Source organism: Penaeus vannamei, chromosome 30, assembly GCF_042767895.1.
Source record: "Penaeus vannamei isolate JL-2024 chromosome 30, ASM4276789v1, whole genome shotgun sequence".
In the NCBI taxonomy this organism is placed as follows: Eukaryota; Metazoa; Arthropoda; class Malacostraca; order Decapoda; family Penaeidae; genus Penaeus; species Penaeus vannamei.
The window spans coordinates 11686605-11704104 of NC_091578.1; the positions used below are offsets into that span (position 1 = coordinate 11686605).

Here is a 17500-nt window from a genome sequence, read left to right on the forward strand (position 1 = left end):
CTACCACCTTGGACTATGGGCTTCGAAGGTTTCCTAGTCAAGGAAGACTAGTAATGAAAATTTCTCAATTCTGGAATATCAACTCCCTCCAGAACCATTGTAAATCCATCCTTTTTTTTTAGAAACTAACTGAAGGGATTGAATGTAATATTTCAGTTTCTGTTTATTTTGTTATTATCTCTCAATAAACTATACCAAATGGATATTATTTCCGGGTCCATAGGTTACTTTTGAAGTTTGTTAAGTATATTATAATACCAGTTCATCTGATTATTATTTTTTTTTCTCCTTTCTTTTCCACAGCCTGCGCGGATGAGAAAGAAAAACCGCTTGTATTATGATGATGACCTTGTGAGCTCCCCCACACAGATGAAGTCTCCCAAGAAAACGCCTCGGGGAACGCCTAAGAAACAACCAAATCCACAACCCATGCCACTTGCTCCAGTTAAACTAGTGAGTTGTGTTTTTCATAGTATAGTACTGGGTCAGAACAAAATGACAAGAAACCATTTGAGAGGAATTTTAGATTCAGAAGTCATTCTTTGTGAAGTGATAGTTTATTTTTAATTATATCCTTTCAGTATTCTTGAAGAGAGCTTTATAGTTAAAGGACATGATACATTAGAAATAAAGGTGTGTTACAAAAGATATGGTCTTGTTTTAATTTGTAAAGTATGTTTATTTTGTTTGGCGGAGAGACTTGCCTAATTATTATTTTGTTTTGTATTCTAAACATAGTCATTGCCCAACTTCTTGTCTATTTTTGTACTCTCCTATTAAAGCATTTGTTTATTATTTCTTTTCCCACAGAATTCATTTTTAGTAATTTTGAAACTGGAGAATTATATTGTTAGGGAATAATGCAGAAATACATTATGTAGGTATTTAAGGGAGATTTAGCATTTTTATACATGCTGCTGTCATTTCATTTGGAGGGCTGCTTTTGCCTCTGTCATTGTTTTCTCCAGAAACTGAAGTGTTTACCTTAAGATACAGATATACTGCATGATCGTGAGATAGGGTAGTAGTACCCAATCTTTTCCCCAGCATAAGGTCCAAATGAACAAATCTAAATTCTTTACAGGCTACTAGAAATATCAAAAAATTGCAGTAACTACTATGTAATGCCATCATTGTTGCCATTGTCCTTTGACACATGCATAAGGAAGTGCATCAATTTTCAATGCAGACAGTTTCTATGTGGTAGCCAAAAAAATAATATTAAGAAGGAGACATTTTGCAAAGATTAGATCATAGTCCCATTAGATCAACATTACAAGAAGTCCTTGGTTTACAGTAGAATTCTGTTCCTGAATTCTAAGTGTAAATTCGAATAAAGTAAAGGATGAGACTGTGAATTCCATAAGAAATAAGTAAAAAAATAACTAGGGTTCCCCAAACTCTTGCCCTTCATGACTCACAAAATATATGAAATAATTGAATTTGGTAAAATTAATGCCTTTTAGATAAAGATCATTGGTGCGTGAATTATTATACTCAATGATATAAGACAGATATAGCAAACTCTCTTAACCCACTTACAATGGGTATCACACATGTGAAACACCCAGAAAAGTAAACATCACCGGACATCCCGCTGGTATGACGCTAGATCGGATCTTGCGCTCTGATTTTGTCGCCCGTGATCGTAGGACTCCCAGACTCGTGCTGATTTTGAAGCCGTCTGGAAAATATTGTTTTTGGCTTGATGAAAATGTACTGTTGCTAGTGGGTTAACCTAATGTTGACAATTTTCCTCAAGCTGAACTGGGCCATGTTTTGGTGATTGGGCATGGTTTTCCAGTATTAGAGAAAAAAACAAGACTTTAGTCCCATATTTGAGGGACTTTAGCTCATGAGCTGTTGTGCCCAGAGTAGAACAAGTAAACAATTGTAGACAGTGCACATCTGTGCATAGCGTGTATTCTTGCCAACTGGCATTTAGCCTTGGCTCTTTATGGCAAGATTAAATGCCGCCTGTCAAGAATGGGTTATGAGTCAGGGAAAAGCTTTGTGAGTTACAATGGTGGGAATCAGGGATGTTTGTAGAGATGCCGGACTAGTGAGGAGAGGATCCTCCCTTCTGCTGCTGCTTTGCGAGTGAAAAGGCATCCAACATTGTTTGCTGCCTTTCGTCTTCTTCTTGCATAGTTCTTAACAAGGGAAATATTCTCTGATATTTTGCTCAGCTTTTTAACTTTGGGTCAACATTAGAGATTTATCAAACTGAATGTTTGTATACCTACATGCTAAGTCAAAGAATTTGAGGCAACAAAAATAAGTCTTCCTCTTTCTGCCTCTAATTATTTGTCTTTATTAGCCTTTTCTTTATGTCTTTTAAAAAAATTATCAGACTGCCTTCTAAGAACATATGAAAATACTGGCAGCTCAGTTCTGAGGGCCACTTAGACCTTTAAGTAGGGAATCAGAATAATAGTTTTGATTATCATTAACCCATTGGATCTGGTTGCATCAAGGCAATCACAGTGCTGAAAGTCCGGGCAGTGGGTCTCATGAGTAGCCAACATCCCAGGCATGCGTTACATAGGGAATGCTCAAACACCCAAGAACCTGACAAAAATCTGTGCCTCCCCTGTTTTAGCCTTTTTGCCATTTTCCAAAGTCAATAATTATATTCTGATTTGCTTTATCCAGATGGTGATACCATATTTTCCATGCACAAACTCCCTATCATCTCTCTGTGTAGTAAATAACTCAGTGCATGAAAAAGAAATATGGAACATTTGGTTATTTGTGCCCCCCCCCCCCCCCCCTCTCTCTCTCTCTCTCTTTTTTCCAATTTTCTGTAATACATGAACATGGTGCACAGTATGTAAATGGAGTCCTCTTTGGAGTAGGTGCTCTTTCAGTCATGGCTTTATGCATGTTACATCCCACATTTGTTTTTCAATGGGAATATTACTAAAGGCCCCTTCTAAACGGCAAATGAGTCAAATTGCACTCCAAGAGGTTTGTGCACTCTTGGTGAGTCTTTTCCATTACCCTGGCCTTCAATCATGTTGACAAGTTCACGTCACCCAGCCCTCGGCCCAGATTTTTCCCTAACATGACCATAAGATTATCCAGATCATAGGGGTTAATACCTTCTTCATAGATAGGCTCCTAAATCATTGGTTCTCTGCCATTCCCTTAAATCCATCCAAATCACCTAAAATACAAGAAACAAAGATTTGGTAAATTTTCCTTTGTTGATTCAAACCTAGGCTAATGACTTGAATATAGGGTATGTAGATTTGTTAGATATTTTCTGTTACCACTTTTTGTAATGTTTCACAGTACTGTTCTTTGAAAACTTGTGTATTTGGGAGCTTTTACTCAGCATGGGGATAACCCCTGGTTAAGACAGTTTTTGATGTTTCAGGAATATAGAGACTTCTCACTTTTTTTTTTTTTTTTACACTAACACTTTATTTTATGATGTAAATGAATTGGTTAGCACATTTGATGGGTATTCTTGATATCATGTAATACAAGAACTTTATAACCAGAAGAATTTTTAATCAGTAACCCTTATGATCTGAATGATGTGACCATTATGTAAAAAAAATTGGCTTAAGGGGCAGGTAAAGTCAACTTGCTGTCATGGGAAAATTTAGCCGAGGGCTGGGGTGACGGGAACTTGCCGTCATGAAAATTTCTCCTGAAGACAGGGGTAATGGGAATAACTTGCCATGAGTGCACAAACCTCTTGGAGGGTGATTAGATTCAGTAGGTATTTGGGAAAGGGCTTTTGCACTATTTCCATTGATAAATGAGTGTGGAATGTGCTCTCCATCAGCCATGACTGGAAGAGCACCGGCTCCAGGGAGGACCCTGATTTCATGCTCAGGATACTGTTCCTAGCTGCTGTGACCAGCAGTGCAAATTGTATTAGAGAAAAGTGACTATTATGAAAAACAAAAAGACAAAAGTTATGGACTACTTAGGGAGATGATATGGAATCTGTGCAAGGGATTATCTATCTATCTATTACCATCTGGGTAAAGCAAATGAAATAACAAATATGATATTGGAAAATGGCAAAAAAGCTACAAATATTTATGCTGCAAAAGAGAAAATTACATTGCAAAGGGGAGGCATAGTGTCGTGTCACTGCACACAAGTGGTTGTGTGTGCCTGGCCAACAAGGCACACACCTATCAGAATGATTGCTCAGATAAGTCAAAGGATGCATTCTCACCAAGGTGGTATGTTGCATGTGGCATGTCATGTAGCACACCTTTTGAAAACAAACTGAAATATATGGGACCTTTCACACACAAGTGGTGTGGCACATTGCATTAGCCATGTGTGACGTGTGAGTGACACTGAGATCCATATTGTCTGATATTTTTCAGCATGTGATCTGCCACCTCAAACAGTGTTGTCAGATTTTAATGGAGTTTTTACTTTCAAAATAATTTTTGCCAAGACAATATAAGAATGTTAAAGTTCAATAACATATGATAAAAAATGAAAACTTTTGGATGTATGGCATACATAGAGTAGTTTTGAAGTATCCAGACAGATTTTTGCCAAATACATTTAACACATTCCTTTGCTTGTCTACTTAGCAAAGCTTTGGATGAGAGGAAAATCAAGTGCGGACTTGAGGAAACAACGAGATGTGTACCTGCTCTCGTGCACAACTCTGCTTCTTCCAGACAATGAACTAATGAACATAACTTTTGTACAAGCTGTGGAGAAATACAAATGTTTGCATGATACAGCAGCACCTCAGTATACAATAACAGTACTCTCCATGGTAAAATTATTGAAATATTTTGAGAGAAAAAGTTTCCATATAAGTATATACAGGTTACTAGTTTAGTTCCTTTTGAATTTCCACCAGAGTGATCTCATTCTACAATCCATTCAAGTGCTGTTTAGTATGAGAAAATGAACAAACGTAGAGTTGCTGCTTCTGCTGTCCAACAAAAACAGATGTTCCAGCTATGAATGCAGGCAACTACATTGATGAGTAGTACTTTCAGCTCAAGCTTTCACCCCAAACTTACCCTCATACACCCTGGACAGAAAGAGCAGGGGACATGGAACAAGTTTACCTCACATTATTCCTACAAGGGAAAGATAGATGATTGTCATAAGATTGCTTAGGACTTGGAACAACAAGAACATTGCCATCTTTTGAACTGAGTGAAAGTGGGCTGACCTTGGTTTGAAATAACCATGAAGTATGTCACTTGCCACTTGCCACTTGCTGCTTGTCATGTGCCATGGGCCACCTTGGTTGGAAAGTGGCTTGATGCTTGTATTTGTGGCCAAGTGTGGTAATTTAAGGTGTGGTCAGAATACTCATAAATTTCACTGGAATCCAGTGATTTTCTGTAGGCTGGAACCAACCCACCCATCAGACGTGTTCACACTGCGAAAAGAACCAACGGCTTTGTCCAGTGGAATCACGGCATCAAAACAAATTGACTGCAGAAACTTGCTATGGATCCCGCAATCTTCTCCCTAACTCTTGCTATTCTTTAATGATTTCGGAGTTCAAACTTTTTCGAAGTGGGAGTAAATTGCTCCAGAATTCCACATTTCGAATATTCATGGGATCTGCAGTTTCAACTTGAAGTTGGCGGCTACGCATTTGTTTATATTTGTCAGGCTAATGAGAATCCATGGTCATTGCTTTTGTTTTTACTTTTCATTCATATTTTAGCTTAGATCTAAATGTAAATAGTGATATACAACTGAATATGAATAATTCTGAATAATTAAAAATATATGATAATATTTATGCTTTGAAATGAAAACATATGCATGCCATGCATACTATGGAGTCTCAACTTTTTCCATCTGTCCCTCAATGGACGAGTGGATATCCATCACATTGAAAGTGTGGGCGAAAGTCCATTGAATTGAGTCCATCAATGGGCAAATTCCATTAAAAATCGCTGGATTTCACGAATCTGTAGGTAGACTGACTATACCTTTAAAGCATCCAAATCCAATGGGTTATCCAGAAATCTCTGTAATGAGGTCTTACCTGGAGAATTTATCATTATCTACATTGGGGACAGAAATGACAGCACATGTATTCCTTGTAGATTAGTAACATTATTTTCATTTCATTTATAATTGATGGAACAGAACTTGAAGATTAAGATTGTTAAGGGATTTGTATAAAGGAGAAATAAGATATTGGAATCATTGGAATTGTTGGATTATACTTTCATAAGAGGTAAAGAATTATACCCATAGTAATAATACTCTGATTCAAATAGCTTCTGACTGAATACTTAATAAAGTGATTTAAGATATCCTTTTTGTCATTCTTCTTTGGATAATCATTATTTTTGTTATTGACACAAGATCTGATAGTAATAAAAGCATTTGTAGATTAATTTATTTTGTCAGTAGGCCAATTATTAGACAAAATTTTAGCACTGGCTACTTGTGTTTGTTTTCAGGGCGAAGGCATCAGTGCTCCTCACAGTAATCCAGTGATTGCCATGGTAATGACCAAATTTAATTGTTTGATTTGTTCTATTAATATGAAGGAAAACAGATGAGATTGCCATTAAACAAGCTGGCTTTGAAGCAAACTTCTGGATAATGTTTTGTCTGGGTTAATGTTTGTTTATTGTCGTGTTTTACCAGTTGTGTATTTTTTAACAGAACATCTTTTAGAAGGAAGGATGTATATGAGCTTCGTAAGTTGTAGTGATGCTCTCAGAAGTGATTATGGTATATATGTTGAATATTAACAGGGCATTTGCAGTAGTCCCACAAAGTCTGAAAATTTAAAGATTTTACTAATTGCTGTATTTTAAGCTGATGTCTTTATTTTTTTAAATTTTAATAATAATCATTTTTTTATGATTACTGTGTGAAGCCAATATGTTCATGTTCCTATTGATATGTTTTCACATTATTTTTGCATGATTCTCAGCTATTTCCATTTACCCAAAAAATCATTGTATAAGAATTCAATTGATAGACATTAGGCAATTACCCTGAATATAAATATTGTATATATTACTGTGACATGCATTAGCTGTTTGATACTGGACATAAACAAAAAATTTGCAATAATCACATGAAGCATATAAGTTTTCTGGAATGTAGAAGTAAGAGAATAAACATTGCTAAGAATAACTAATTAGAAAAAGAAAACAAAAAAACTTGGTGAACTCGTGGATAAAAAGATATTTTAGCAAATACAGTCCTATAGGTTCAAGTGAAGATGAATATAGTATTACTGAGGCAGGCAAAGCATAGAGGGGGTTTGCAAAGGAAAGAATTTACAGTAGAAAAAAGGTATAACATAGTGGTAAAAAGTATTACTATAAAGTCGGCATTCACAGAGAATACAGAGGGTGTTTCTCAAAGTTTCAATAGTAATTTCCATAACCAACAACCCCTCTAAGCTGGTACTCAGCCTAAAGCTGGGAGATCATCCAGAACTGATCTGGCAGTCAGTACAGTGAAAGTATTGGGTAATGTGAAACTGGCTTACTGGCATAATACCTTGGGGAACATCATTGAATGAGAAGGTAAAGATAAAGATAAGAATAAAGGTAAAGATTAAAATACCTTTAGAAAATGTAGGATAAAGGAAGAATTGTTTGAGAAAGAGAAATATAGCAATGCTTTGGAATGAGTTGTGGGATTTAACCCATTCACAACAGATGACCTCGAATCACATCATGATAAGCTTGAGCCAAAGTGTAGGTGGCAACTATGGATATCACTTTCTGTCATGTTGTGAGTGCTGTGGCACTTGAGATACAGCCCCTGAAAAATGCCTAAAAGCCTCTTTTAGCCTCATTTCCCTAAAAAAATAATGTACACTAAAACCAAGATCATAGAGAGCGGCTGTCTGTGCATAATCCTGGCATGTAGCTCAGTATGTTTGCAGGGAAGACCTATTGTGAATGGGTTCACTCAATTAGGATGCCATCCTTTAGTATCTTGGAAGATTGTATATTTGAAAAGAATGTTTTGCTAGTTGTAAATCAGTGCAGTGATATAATTATCCTATGAAGAATAATATAATGTTACTAGATTACTAATAGACTTAGAAATATTTGGCAATTAGCACAACACATGAACGAGGCTGCTTTTGATATTAGTGGTGTGGAGGATAGTGATAAATATTTTAGAGTTCTGATTACACATAGGACAGCATAGAGGGATTGAAGTGTGAAACAGCTAATGTGTGTATTGTCTAAAGTGCATGTCATTACCTTAAAAACATTTGATAAAAAGATACATATATCCCATATTCCCTTTGCAACCTGTTTCTAAATTATGTTTTTCAGTTATACCTTGTAGACAGAAGCTAAAATGTCAGTTTGTTTTGTTTAACACTGTCCTAAGATTTGTTTTTTTCTCTATAGGAACCACAAACCATCACCACCCCAGACAAAAAAGTGGCACAGCAAAATGGCGTAAGGTTGCGGAATTTTCTGAAGCTCCCACAGGCTCACAAATGGGTGTACTTTGAATGGTTCTATTCAAATATTGACAAGTAAGTATAAGATTGGAAAATGAATCAGGGAAAAGAGATTAAAACAAATTGTCTTCTTGTATTGACAGGTGTGGAATATGCTATTTTTTCAGTGATATTATGAAAAGAATTTTAATGAATACCACCATTTTTTATGTAAATTTTTCTTCCTCATAAGGTAATATTAAATAGAATCTATTTGTCATTTTTATAGACCTTTGTTTGGTGGTGAGAATGACTTTCAAATTGTGTTGAAGGAAGCCTTTCCACAACTACAAACACGCAAACTAACGCGTCGACAGTGGGGCATGATCAGACGAATGATGGGCAAACCAAGAAGGTGTTCACAGGTAAGGCAGAGAAATTAATGTTTAACCACAACATATTTTGATGTGGTTTTATTCCTTTTTTTCCTTTATCATATCCCAATCAGTTATAAGTGTAACTAGTATTCTAAAGAGTTGTAAGTATTTTAAACCAATATTTCATGGATAAGCATGAGTATTTTAACTAATATTTCATGGGTAGGCATCAGTCTAGAAATTACATCTTCGTGCTCTAAATGGTTTTAAAATTTTATTTTGATACAGGCTTTCTTCCAAGAGGAACGCCAGTCTCTTGATAAGAAAAGACATGTTCTGCGATTGTTACAGCAGCGGAAGATAACAGACATCAACACCCTCAAGGACTTTCCACTACCAGACCAGATACCTATGCAGTTAGTTATTGGTACAAAGGTGAATATTTATGACTAGTTTTGTGTGATGAACAGCAGACTTGTGTTTGTTGTGTTAAAGCATAAAGTTTTTATTTTTTTATTTTATTTTTTTACTGATGAATATTTTCAATTAAAAAATAGGTTACTGCAAGGATCAGAAAACCAGAAAATGGGCTCTACACGGGAGTGATTGATGCAGTGGATACATCAGACAACACATACCGGATAACATTCGACCGTCATGGCATTGGTACACATTCAATCCCAGACTATGAAGTTCTGGTAAGTAGACTTAGATTTGCACAAATTAGTTATATTATGTTGTCATGTTCTTATGTTTCTCTGTTTAAAAATTCAAGAATTACTTTATGATTTATACTCATTGGTTACTGATAAATCAAGGTTTTATTATGAATTATACCCATGGATGTATATCTATCCTTTTTAAATGTTATACATTTTGAATTATATCCTTAACTATTGATCTGTCTACTTAACCTTTCTAGATAATCCACATATTCTATGATGTTTTCATTTTCTAGTCTGTTTTTCTCTTAAATTCCCTTATTTTTTCAGTCTAGTGAAGTAGCAGAGATAATGCCATTGTCAAGTTTTTCTCAAAAATTCCGTCCACGCCCCCCACTGGGTATGGTGACCCCTCCTCGGCCTCTACTTCCAAAGTTAGAACCAGGGAGTGTAGGAGCAGATAGCCCTGCTCTCTCTCTTACCAACGACCCTATCTTGGCCCAATCTCCTCTCAAGTCGTCCAAGATATCCATGGATGATACACTGGGAGGATTCCCAGTCAGATGCTTAGTACAGATAGTGAGTTGTGGCTTATATTAAGGTCTTAGCTACACCCTTATTCTCTTTAGGGTTGGAATACTTAGTCATAGAGGTTACCTATTTTTATTCTTTAACCCACTGGCGCTGGGTGTCACATACGTATATGCCATGGCTGTTGTGGACCAAACGCCGGGGGCATCATGCCATGCCCATTCCCGCTCTACAGGCTCGTCGGACGGAGGTTGTTTTCCTCCACTAGTAGCGGCTTCATTTATATGGTAAAGATTTTAGGCAATGGCACCTAAAGTGAAGGTAAACCTTCAAAATTTTAATATTTTCATAAATTTTTGAAAAATAAAAGCTTTTAGGTGCTATATGTCGCTCGCAAACTACCGATTGAGCTGGGTGCAAACAGGGGAAACTGCCAGTGCGCGCCAACAAGCCGGCGCATACGTAAACTTGACAAAATTTTTACCCGTCGTTGATGGATTAACACGTTGCTGATGGGTACATGTAATGTCCACTAATTTTGTTTTGTGAATTTTGTTTATACCTAGGTGGCTCCACAAGTGCTCAGCCATCAAAGAGTCAGTTAGTAGGTACTGTGTGACCTCACTCTATTTCTCCTTTCTTTGAATTTTCAAGAGAATTTTGTTCCCTAATTCTGTGAATATTTATATTAGTGTCATTATTATTATGGATTGTTAACCCATTCACGCTGGTATATTTTGAAGCCAAAAATAAAATATTGCAGGCTGCTACGTGTGCTGTGCTGGTGCAGTGGTAAGGTGCTGGTCTAGCAATCTTGTGGACTTGCGTTCAATCCATGCCCGGCCAGTGAGTGGTATCCCTGGCCATTCCATGCACATGGGGAGATTTGGGCAAAATAAAACAGACAGTATGTCACAGCAAAGAATATCCATTGTAGCAAATGGAATTAAAACTAAAATCTTAAAATCTTAAATCTTAAATCTTACAAAAACAGCGGGCGGAGCTTCTCTGGAGTCTGTCCACCTGCCGGCCGTGGCCCGCTGCTGTGTCAGAGTGCGAGACCCGATACAGCGTCACACTGACGGGACGCCCGGCATTGTTTATTTTTTTGGGTGTCTCATATATGGGACACCCATCATTAATGGGTTAATATGTTATTAACATTATTAACATTATTAATAACAATAGAAAAGATGAATTCATGAAGAAATACTTGTGGAGCCGTCTATACACATTTAATATAATAAAATTGCAGTGGACATTGGATGTATGCATATGCCATTCCTGGTGACAGTGGGTTAATGATATGATTTGTCATGTGTGTGTGTGTGTGTTTTATTTTTTTAATTTTTTTTATTTATTTATTTATTTTTTATTATTATTATTTTTTATAGAACTGCTTCTTAATTAAACTTTTTCTTGTATAGGTGCAACTCTCTAAAATACTTAGAGCAAAGCGGGAAAAGATTGGTGCACTGAGAGATATGAATGCGCAAGCTGAAAAGCAGCGCAGTTACAGCCAGGAGTTGAATGTGGACTTCCAACGAAGATATGCAGCCTTAGTTTTAGACATTGAAAAGCTAAACCGAGACCTGAACCAGCACCTTGTAGTAGTTCAGCAGTTTTGCCAGGAGGTGGGTCAGCCTTTGAGATTGTGTTATTTTGTTGGGATGGAAAAAACTTGAAATGATTTCCTTTGCATAGAATAACAAACTCTTAAGGCACTTTTAGTTATGTAACATAATCCAATTTCAGATTGCTCCAGAGCAAGGCTTGCCAGGGCCCACACTTCTCCCAGGCCAGATCAGAGAGCGGTGCTATGAAGAAGCGGCAACCATTGTGGATGTAACCAACCACTCAAGTGGGTCACCGCAGGTCAGCAGCCCAGCCATTCTGGACCTGATTACGAAGCTCACTTCTCTTATGCTGCAAATGAAGGTATTTAAAGTTTACTTGTATACATTTATTTTATTGCCCTAATAACAGTAGGATTGGCATTTTTGTTGTTGTTTCATACACATTACTAGGGGCAAAAGAAAAAGATGATTACAGATAAGGGCCTGGAATGTTTTTCTCTCCTTATTATTGTTAGGAAGATAAACAATGACATATTTTTGTTATGTTCCCCTGTTGATGAGTTTTTATATAGGAAGAATATTCAGAGATTTTTACTATATTTTTATGGTCATATATTTACATTTTATCATTTTTTTTATAATATTGTTTTGAGGTAAGTTCCACAGGCCTTGTGTTTTCTTGTATCATTCTTTTTGAAATCTATTACTTTAGTAGAGAAAATGTTATTGCAACCTACACACATTCTGTGATTAAATGGGATATGTGGACATTTAGATTCTTAAGAGATTTTTTCAATTTCAATGGTATTTTACAAAAAATGATTAACAGGTAAAAAAATGGAAAGAATGACTTAGACTTAGCCATTTTGCTACACCCTTATACTCTTCAGTGTCATAGGGATCTAGAATGGTTAATTCTAATGTATATACTATTGCATTGTTTAATACCTGGTTTGTTTCCATCTGTATATGGCTTCACTCTGTACTTGTTGCATCCATTTTTTCAAGAATTTATTCAATTCAGTGATATCTCTGACTGTACCATCAACTTCTAGGAACTTCTTTTTTCAGGTTGGAATTAGTTGGTTATTACAGTTTGTGTTATACTTGAAACCATTTTCTCTTGTGCTGTTGACTTTGAGAGATAAAAATGTATGTAGATATTATAAAGGAAATTATCTATATTTGAGAAATTGTGAAGATTCAAGGAAAAAGAATTCTAGACATAAGTTCTCAATAGTGAATACTATTCATTTTCAGAACCTGACGGAAACTGAAGTCAGTGCCTATGAACTGACGTCGCTACAAGAGACTCTAAACGAAATTCGCAGTTCTCTAGATGAGTCAAACAGGGTGGCCTTCCAGAACAACATTGAAGTCCATCTGACTCACATTATGTCTGCTGTCTCTCAAATGGGAACCCTTCAGGCCTTCAACAGTCACAATGGTACCTCTGTGTAAGAGATTGATTGGCCTTGGCACAGTGGTGTGTCATTTTAGACTGTTGATTGGGACCTGTGACTTTCTCTTCTTTAATTATCATTTGTCATATTTTTTGCAATTTCCTTAAGTAAGGTGCACGATCTCGTCATGACTGCTCATAAACTTGTACATTTTTACATACATAACGTACCTTGGTCATAGTGTTGACAGACCCATGTATTCCAGTTATCAAATGGGACAGACACTTTCTTAGGTATGGTTCTGAAATAATGAGGGCTAGGAACTGCTCACTCTTAGGACCCTTGAGTCCATAATCTGTATTTTTGTCATATATTAGGATTATTGTTATGCAGATTGAATAATTTTTATTTATTCTTTGTTTTTTTGTTGTATAGATACTGTCATATATCTGTACAGGCCTTGTGAATTCAGTGATGTAGGTTAATAACCATATATTTACAGATAAGCTGTTCATCACTGAGAGGAAAGTTTTTGGATTTATTATCAGTCCAAAAGTTTGAGACAATCTGTTGTGATAATAGACTGTCAAATGATTATTACTGAATTAAATGGTTCATCGTCTGACAGGCAGACAGCAAAGCCAAAGAAATATTCTTTTGTTTAAATCAGGCCATAAAATGCCGATGGATGGATCCACTCGGACCTATAGATTTATATTTTTTAAGGATGTCACGTAGAAAGACTGTAAATTTTAATTAATGTGGAAAATCATTTATGGAGAATTTAATTAAGATAATATGATACTGCTTCTATTTACATTTGTTTATCAGTAACTATTCCAGGTAGGCCTTTTGAAGGTACGTTAATTTCAGTAGCAGGGAATAGTAAGTGTTCTGTTCTCTCAGAGCTATGGGAATTTTGAATCTCTCGATGTCTAGGACAGCAGTTTAATGTAACCATATTTTTCTTTCTTGCTTGCTTTTTCTACACCTTAACAATCAAGAACTCATCTAAGTGCAGTTGATTTTTTTCTATTATTAACAGGTAATCATCAGGATTGAGTGATAAGAGGTAATATTTAATCTGGTTGTTAAAATGTCTTTTCACTGTGGAAAATATATTGCTGGAAGTTAAAAGCATTCACTGATCATCTTTATTGTCATAATCTGTAAGATTTGTTGTTTTACAGTTATTACATGAATCTTGTTTTCCTTTTTGGAATATGTTTTTGACCACATAAAAGAAAGAAAAAAATATAACAGAAAAGGGCTTGCAGTCCTGGTTTCTGCATTGTGTATGTTTACCTGAAAGTAGCTAATTAAAAAAACTGGTGTATTCATTCAAAGAATTAAGGTATTGGTTTCATCGTGATTAGTTTCACAGCTGAGAGAAAAAAAATAACTGAAGAATGTTAGTACTTTCAAATGTGTAAGTAACTGATGATGGTTGAAACTTGTTGGGATTGAATACAGGATCTTGTACAACTATGAAGTGGATATAAGCATTAAGTGTAGTTGCTTGTTATACAGTTACAACTGATAAAAGTTGTAAACCACTGTATTTAGGTCTTGTTGTATGTTGTAGGTACTATTTGTGGTGGAGAACAGCTGTGATTGCATTCTGGAAGTGATTTTCAGAGGCATTTGTTGATGCATTTTCTCTGAGTTCATTCATCTGATTATTGTAGTAACTATAATTTCCATGCGTTTGTCATCTTACTTCTCTTCATGTACTTGGTTGTTTGGGGGAAGAAATTGTGTTGAAGGCAGTTCCTAGGGAGTATTCTGAGACATGTATGTTATATTTTATCAACTGTATTAATTTTGGAATCTAGTTTGAATGCTCGAAATCAGTTCATATGATAATATTGGTTTTAAAATTAATGTTAGGGTCACTAGAATTCAATTCTTTCTTACAGTTTAAATTAGAGGGTCAAAGAAAATGAATATGGAATGTTATATACAGAATTTCTGATACAAGAATTTAATTTTAGACTGACTATGCTTGTCAAATCTTGCATTTTGCAATTGTAGCAGGGTTATTAAGAAATTGAATAGAACCAAAAATTTAATATACTTTTACAATAAAGAAGATAGTTTCATTTTAGTTTTGGTATTATAATATCTCCATGGAAATTTTGAAATTTCAGAATATTAATTGAATATTTTTATACAAGGCAAATAACAGAGAATGCCATAGCTGTATAATCTATATAAGTTGGGTATATAAATTCTTTCTCTGAGCCAATTTTTTGTAGAGAGGGATAGTCCAATTAAATTTACAATGCTTAAAAGGGGTGTACAGCAACTTTGTTCATTTTGTCATTCAGAAATCTTGCAGAAATTTTACCTTTTGCTTTTCTATTTGGTTTTGTGTCTCACATCTTGTAAGTGGATACTGTACTCCTTTTAATGGAGATTCTACCTGGATTATTTTATTTCTAAGAGACATTAACTGAGAAAAAATATTTTATTATGTTGTATATATGACAAAATTAAATGATAATATTTCAATTTTATTCTCAGTATGGACATGTGTTTATCTGATTGTAACAACTATTAATGGCCATAGTGTATCTAATAGTTTTATTCAGTTAATTACTTTTGTTATTGAAATTTCTAGTCATAATTAGGATTAACAGATTGTTGCTCCGGTAAAGTTTAATAGAGTATGGGTGTTCAGTGCCTCGCCAGTCCAAGGTGTAAGGAAATATTTGCCCAAGGTAAATCTGTTGTATTTTATTTCCCCATGATAGAGATGTCATAATGTGAGTAGATTTTGTGGAATCTCTTTACTAGCAGAGAGAAAAAAGGAAAGAATAAAGAAAACATTTGTGCTGTGCACATATTTTTTGTTCATAGTCTGGTTACTATGATGAAATGCTGCAGCCAAATTCTCCCAAGAAACTGGTGCAATTTTTTTTTTTTTACCACAAATATTTTTTTTCCTATATTTTACAATAGTTTCACTTGTGCAGTCAGGACAATAATAGTTAAGCTAGTTTAGGGGAGGCCTTTGACTTTATGTATGGAAGTTGTATGGTTGCAAAGATGCCCATTACCATTCCAAAATTTGCTGTCCTTCATGAATGGTCTAAACTTGGTTAAATATTAATTGTTGTGCCTGTACTTGTCTTGCACACAGGGAGTTTAGTTAGCTTTAAGTCTACCCGCTGAGATTAATCAAGACTTTGAGTGTGGCCTTTTATCATCAAAAATTAGAGAAAAAAAAGCATAAAAAAAATCGGTGTACTGGAGTATAGTCATAGATTTACATAGACACCCTGAAATTGAACTGCGCTTCTAGATTCCTGTGTGTTGTGTCTGTTTTTTTTCTTTCTTTTTCTCTTTCTTTTTTAATATAATTTTTTTTTTGTTTGTGGTTCTTGTGCATGATTCATTCTGATTTATTTCTCTTCCGTTAAAGGTTTGGTGTATATAATTTGAAAAAAAAGAAAAAAAATGTAGAGAATCATGTTACACAAATGTACATATGTAAAGAGAGGAATACTATTTTAAAAGTTACTTTGTGTTTAATTCCCCTTTGCTACTTTGACAATTATTATTATTAGTAGTAGTAATTTTTTTTTTGAACTAGACATTAACCCCTTTGATCCAGATGATGTGATCATCAGGTCTTGAAAAAATATGGCTTGAGGGGTAGGCAACATGAACATACTGTCAAGGGAATATTTAGCTAAGTTAGATTGGGATGACAGGATCTTCCCATCATGTGAATTTTGGCTGAAGACCGGGGTGATGAGAATGATTAGCAATGAGTGCACAAAGCTCTTGAGGGTAATTAGACCTAGTGGACATTTAAGATGGGGCTTTTGCATTATTTCCATTGAAAAATGAGTGTGGAATGTACTACCTGTGACCCATGCCTGGAAGGACGTCGGCCCTACGGATGACGCTGTTCCCATGCTTAGATCCTATTCCTGCCCACCTTGAATAGCAGCACAGGTTGTATTACAGGAAACTGAATAGTATGTAAAGAAAAAAAAAAAAAAAAAAAATGTTGCATTGGGGAGACACAGTCTTATCACCTTACAAGTGTGTTTGTGTGTGCCCAGCCTACAAGCTGCATACCCATCAGTGTGGGCGCTCCAGTTAGCCTAATACCCGCCATGACACTGAAGCATCTGCATTCAAGGGGTTAAGAAAGTGCAATTTGACTGACCAGTCTGTGCAAAGTAAGAACATGATTTAATACGGTATTTCATGGAAAATATGATATGGGACTTGATGCATGGAAGTTTTTCTAATTCACTAAGCAGACAACCAAAATAAATATAATATATACTTCTCATTCCATTTATTATACAAATACACTTAAAGTGTATAAATATACACATCAAACAGTGAAATATGCTTGGCACTTGTATAACTGCAGATTTAGAAAAAAATCAACTAGCAGATAATATACTTTACAAGTCTCTGTACATTTACACATAATGTGAGCATATACACACAATGCATGCATATACAAACAAGTTGTGAAAGAACTTAAAACAGTTCTAGTATTATCAAGGCTTTAATGCCTACTGAT

At 35.4% G+C, this 17500-nt stretch overlaps 2 protein-coding genes across 3 annotated transcripts in view; one reads left to right on the plus strand and one right to left on the minus strand.

The window, feature by feature from the left end:
- The window catches only part of LOC113807197 (protein lin-9 homolog), a 31790-nt gene extending 15317 nt beyond the window's left edge, over window positions 1–16473 (plus strand). The window contains exons 4-13 of one of the 2 annotated variants that reach the window (XM_027358414.2): window positions 304–453; window positions 6432–6476; window positions 8364–8494; window positions 8688–8823; window positions 9064–9210; window positions 9333–9473; window positions 9768–10016; window positions 11396–11602; window positions 11724–11906; window positions 12806–16473. In XM_027358414.2, the coding sequence (XP_027214215.2) occupies window positions 304–453; window positions 6432–6476; window positions 8364–8494; window positions 8688–8823; window positions 9064–9210; window positions 9333–9473; window positions 9768–10016; window positions 11396–11602; window positions 11724–11906; window positions 12806–13006 (1590 nt within the window). In that variant the 3' untranslated portion in view covers window positions 13007–16473. The remainder of the gene's footprint in view (window positions 1–303; window positions 454–6431; window positions 6477–8363; window positions 8495–8687; window positions 8824–9063; window positions 9211–9332; window positions 9474–9767; window positions 10017–11395; window positions 11603–11723; window positions 11907–12805) is intronic. The other variant, XM_027358416.2, reaches the window with a different exon arrangement.
- A 776-nt stretch (window positions 16474–17249) lies between these two features.
- The window catches only part of cyp33 (peptidylprolyl isomerase cyclophilin-33), a 25638-nt gene continuing 25387 nt past the window's right edge, over window positions 17250–17500 (minus strand). The window contains exon 7 of the mRNA XM_027358429.2: window positions 17250–17500. This exon is cut by the window's right edge and continues 720 nt beyond it. The gene's annotated coding sequence lies outside the window, so the exon portion shown is untranslated.